Source organism: Sitodiplosis mosellana, unplaced genomic scaffold (assembly GCF_009176505.1).
Source record: "Sitodiplosis mosellana isolate CC-2019 unplaced genomic scaffold, AAFC_SMos_1.0 Smas_scaffold_5846, whole genome shotgun sequence".
Lineage (NCBI taxonomy): Eukaryota > Metazoa > Arthropoda > Insecta > Diptera > Cecidomyiidae > Sitodiplosis > Sitodiplosis mosellana.
Window position 1 is genome coordinate 1 of NW_022601088.1, and position 4,840 is coordinate 4,840.

Genomic DNA, 4,840 nt, shown 5'->3' on the forward strand with positions numbered 1-4,840 from the left:
CACCTTGATTGTGGGTTGCTCGGGTGGTGGCGCAAGCAACGATTCCCCGATCAAAAAATGGCCAGGCGTTAGCACATCCAAGTCGTCGATGTCAGATGTGAGTGGGCATAATGGTCTCGAATTGAGACATGATTCGATACGTACTAATACGGTTGACAATTCTTCGTATGTTAATCGTGTGCCTTCGATGATGCGCTTCAAGTGGTACTTTGTTGACTTAACGTTGGCTTCCCACAAACCACCGAAATTGGGTGAATGAGGCGGATTGAAATGCCATTGAATGCCTCTTTCAGCGAGCTTTGGTACGATATCTGTTTCAATTGATTTGGCATTGAGCGCATTGTCTGCCCCAATGAAATTGGTGCCGTTGTCGCTGAACATGTGTTGGCACAGACCTCTGCGACCGATAAATCGATGTAATGCGCAAAGAAAATGTTCGGTTGACATACCTGTCACTGCTTCCAAATGGACTGCTTTCGTCGCAAGGCAAATGAACACCACAATGAATCCTTTGTATGTAGTGTTTCCGCGATACTTTGATGATTTCAGTTCGATGGCACCGGTGTAATCAACACCCGTCGCTACAAACGGTCTCGTCGGTGGATTGACTCGATGATATGGCAAATTTCCCATCAATTGACTCGATACTTCAGGTTTGCTTCGAAAACATGTCACACATTTCCGTAGACGAGATGCAACGGTTTGTCGGCCGCTGACCAACCAATATTGATGACGTAAATGTGCTAACGTGAGTGACACACCTCCATGCAATGTGACTTCGTGCGAATGATCAATAAGCAATCGAGTGAAGTGATGACTTTTCGGCATGATGATAGGGTGACGTTGATCGTACGGCAAATTTGAACGCTGTAATCTGCCCCGTACTCGAATAATATTGTTCTGGTCGATGAATGGAGCCAAACCTTTGATTCGACTGTTGTTCGGCAGCGATTCGTTCGCTTGAATGGTGTGAATTTCTTTGCCGAATGCTTCACGTTGAACTAACTGCACTAATTTTAATCGGCTGTGGTTCATTTCGATGACCGACAATAAACCGCATCGTCGATTGTTTCGATTAATCTTTTGACTGTTGTGCCGAAAACGAAAAACCCATGCGACGACACGAATCAAGGTAATTAGCGATGAATAGTGGAATACAACCGATTCAGTGGGTATGGTAACGTGCACATGAACGGTATTTGTTTTGGCTTCGAGTGTGACATCATCGAACTTGTGCTCTTTGTTGTTGAACTTCGGCCAGACGTCGGGTGATTGAGTGAGCCAAGTCGGTCCTTTCCACCACAAATCAAACGTCGCCAATTCGGATGGCGTCAAACCTCGAGTGGCACAATCAACTGGGTTGTCCTTTGTATCTACATGATTCCACATACTAGTGGATGAGATCGATAGAATTTTACTCACCCGGTTTGCAACGTATGTTTTCCATCGAGTGATATCGCCGTGTATCCAATGCAAAACGATTGTGGCATCACTCCAAAAGTAAATCGGTACGTGATTGAAGTCAATGCGGAGATTTTTCTTCACCCAAGCAGCCAATCTCGTTGCTAATTCCGCGCCGCAAAGTTCCGTCCGAGGAATTGTGAGCGGTTTTGTTGGTGTAATTTTGCTTTTGGCTATAATCAAGTGCGTATGAACCCGTTCGCCTTCGGCTTGAAGACGAATATAAACATTCGCTGCATAAGCGCTCGATGATCCATCACAAAATACATGCAACTGAATTAATTGATTCGGTGAATAACTTATCCAACGCGGGATGGAGATTTGATTAATCGATGGTAATTCGCTGATGAATTGTCGCCACTGTGAACAGAGCGGCTCAGGAACTGGTTCATCCCAGCTCAATTTTGATCTCTCGTCGTTTTCATCGGCTGATGTTTCGTGGCGAAAATTCCAAATTCGTTTGAGAATCATTTTTGCTGCGACGATCATTGGTGCAATGAATCCCATTGGATCAAAAAGACGTGCGGTGGTGGACAATACCGAACGTTTGGTGATATTCGTTGGTAAATCGAATTTAATGGTGAATTTAAAAACGTCGTCGCTCGGCTTCCAACACATTCCCAATGTCTTGACCGTTTCGTTGCTATCCATATCCAAGAGCGTGCTACTGCACTGATGTTCCTTTGGAATTGATTCGAGCAATTCTGGCGTGTTGCTTGCCCATTTTCTCAACTCCATTGCTGACGCAAGTGCACCTGTGACATGATCACGGATGGCGATTGCATTTTCAATTGAATGACTGCCGGTTTGTATGTCGTCAACATACATTTCATTTTTTAGCACATTCTCGGCTAACGGATATCGCGCTTTCTCATTTTCAGCGATGAGATGAATCACACTGATGGCGATACATGGGGCTGGCGCTGTGCCAAATGTGACGGTGGTAAGACAATACTCTCGGATCTCACTCCTTTCGTCTCGCCACAATATTTTTTGATATGCTATGTCGTCGGGATGCATGTCGATGCATCTATACATCTTCTGTATATCGCACGTGAATACGAACTTGTTCAACCTCCAATTCAGAATTACGGATGGTAATTCATTTTGTAGCGCTGGTCCGACGCACAGAATGTCATTCAGAGACCTTCCGTTCGATGTTTTTGCCGAAGCATCCATCACGATTCTCAGTTTGGTTGTTAAACTGTCTTCCTTCAAAACGTGGTGATGGGCCAAAACGCATGCACTAACCGTGAACTGATTGACTTCGTTGAACGTGCAATGCTGTTCTTCTGTGGTAGTGGATGGAAGAATCTGATTTAATTCAAAATATTCGTGCATACCTTTTGCATAGCGTTCCATCAAACCCTCTTTTCGTTGAAGCCTTCGTTCGAGCTGATGAAATCGATTGAGAGCGATTTGTCGAGAACGCCCTATCGTTTGAGTTGGATCGAAGATGGTTTTGAATGGTAATCGCACCAAATATTTTCCGTTGGGTTGACGAACTGTTGTCTGTTTGAAGAAGTCCATGAACCATTGATCTTCTTGAGAAAGTGCACGCTCTTCGGGCACTTGTTCGTTATCGTAGAATTTCCGTACAAGCGTATCAAGTTGAGCGTCGACTGTAGTGTGAAAACAGCGTACAGAATTTTTAATTTTGCCGTGCGGTGACACGGTCGGTGAATCAGAAGCCGGCGGCTCCGTGTTTCCAAACAATCCGAAATGAGAATTTTGTGCAACTGGATGACCTGGTTGACCGATGCGTTGATCAGGTAACAGTATCGCAGCTTGCATTTCGGTACCGATGAGCAGGTCAATTTCACCTACCTTGAAATACGTTGGATCGGCGAGGACAAGTGTTCGAATGTGTGGCCAATCCTGTGGAACAATTTCTTTGCTCGGCAACGGTGCCGTTATTCGATCCATGACGAATGCCATGTTGACAAATGTTTCGAAATTTTCATTGAGATTGGATTGCAATGCAAAACTTACGCATTCTGTGCTGACATTCGAATTAACACCGACTCCATCGACGTCAGTGACCATGGGCGTTCGACGTAAACCCAAAGCGTTAGCACCTCGCCGAGTGATAAGCGTTCCTTCTGAAGCTTGATCGATAAGAGCGCGCAGCACTAATTTTCTTCCCGTGACAACGTTGATGACTGGAATTAATGCTGTGGCCAAGAGAACCTTGGGCGGTTCTTTATTTGCCAGAGCCATACTGGTAGTAAGGGTTTGAATTCGTTGGACAGGTTGTGTATTTACCGTAGTCGCAGCGGAATTACCGTTGAAAGTGAAATGTAGGAGCGTGTGGTGACGGCCTCCACATTGCTGACAATTTCTCTGGCTTGAGCACTGGCTCATGAAATGAGCGCCACTCATACAATTGAGGCACAATTTATTTTTGTCGACGATAGCCTTTCGTTCGAAGCAGTCTTTGGCCAGAAAAACTGGGCATTTTCGCAGGATATGATTACCCTCACACACAACACACTTATCCACCTTTGATTGAGTAGCGATAACGTGGAATGATTTTCGTTCAAATCGTTGATTTCGTTGAGACGACTTTGACACATTCGAAGAATTGTTCGGTTTCGGTTGATCAATTGATTTGATTGTATTCAATGCACCTTGCATAACGGTGTTTCGATTTTCCATCACATCGACGGTGATTGCGCGTTGACTCATAAATGTCTCAAAATCCGTAAAAGTTGGTATATCGGTACGACTTCCGAGATGAGATTCCCATTTCGAATGAGTTTCCTTTGGTAATTTTGTCACTAAAAGATAAACTAACCAATGATCACTATTGTCAATCGGAATTTCTAAACGACGCAATTCGTTACGACACACATTCGCGGTATTAAGTAAATGTTTCAAGTCTTCCGAACGTTCTTTTTGTATTGTCGACATCGAGAATAATGTATTCATTTGACTCGTATGCAAAATACGCGGAATGTTATACCGTTTCACTAGCATGTCCCATGCCGTAGCGTAGTTTTGTGCACTGAGCGGCATTAAATGAATGTCTTTGTCGCAGTGTGGTGGCAAACCTAACTTCAAGAAATGAAACTTTTGAATCGCATTGAGTGCCATATTTTGATGTATCAACCGACCAAATGCATCTTGAAATTCAGGCCAATCGGCTGTAACACCCGAAAACTTTGGATTTGGAATGTCGGGAAAATGTACCGTTGATATGGGTTGACTTGGCATCACTGCCGATGTGACATTCACTTGACCGCTATTTGAACTCGATGATGAACTCGTAACCGGCGGATACCGTGTATCACGGTCCGTAACTAACGCACAATACACACCGAAGTACAACTCTTCAAAATTGACCGACACATCGTTTTTGAAATAACTTTCATCCGAA

The 4,840-nt window shown here is 44.2% G+C and overlaps 1 protein-coding gene across 1 annotated transcript; it reads right to left on the reverse strand.

Moving 5' to 3' along the window:
* Positions 1-144: 144 nt before the first annotated feature.
* Positions 145-4,793, reverse strand: LOC129572998 (uncharacterized; the record flags this gene model as incomplete). The annotated part of the gene is made up of 1 exon (XM_055453133.1): positions 145-4,793. A coding segment is annotated over one exon (4,649 nt), but the record flags the coding sequence as incomplete, so codon positions are not given.
* Between the last annotated feature and the right edge of the window lie 47 nt (positions 4,794-4,840).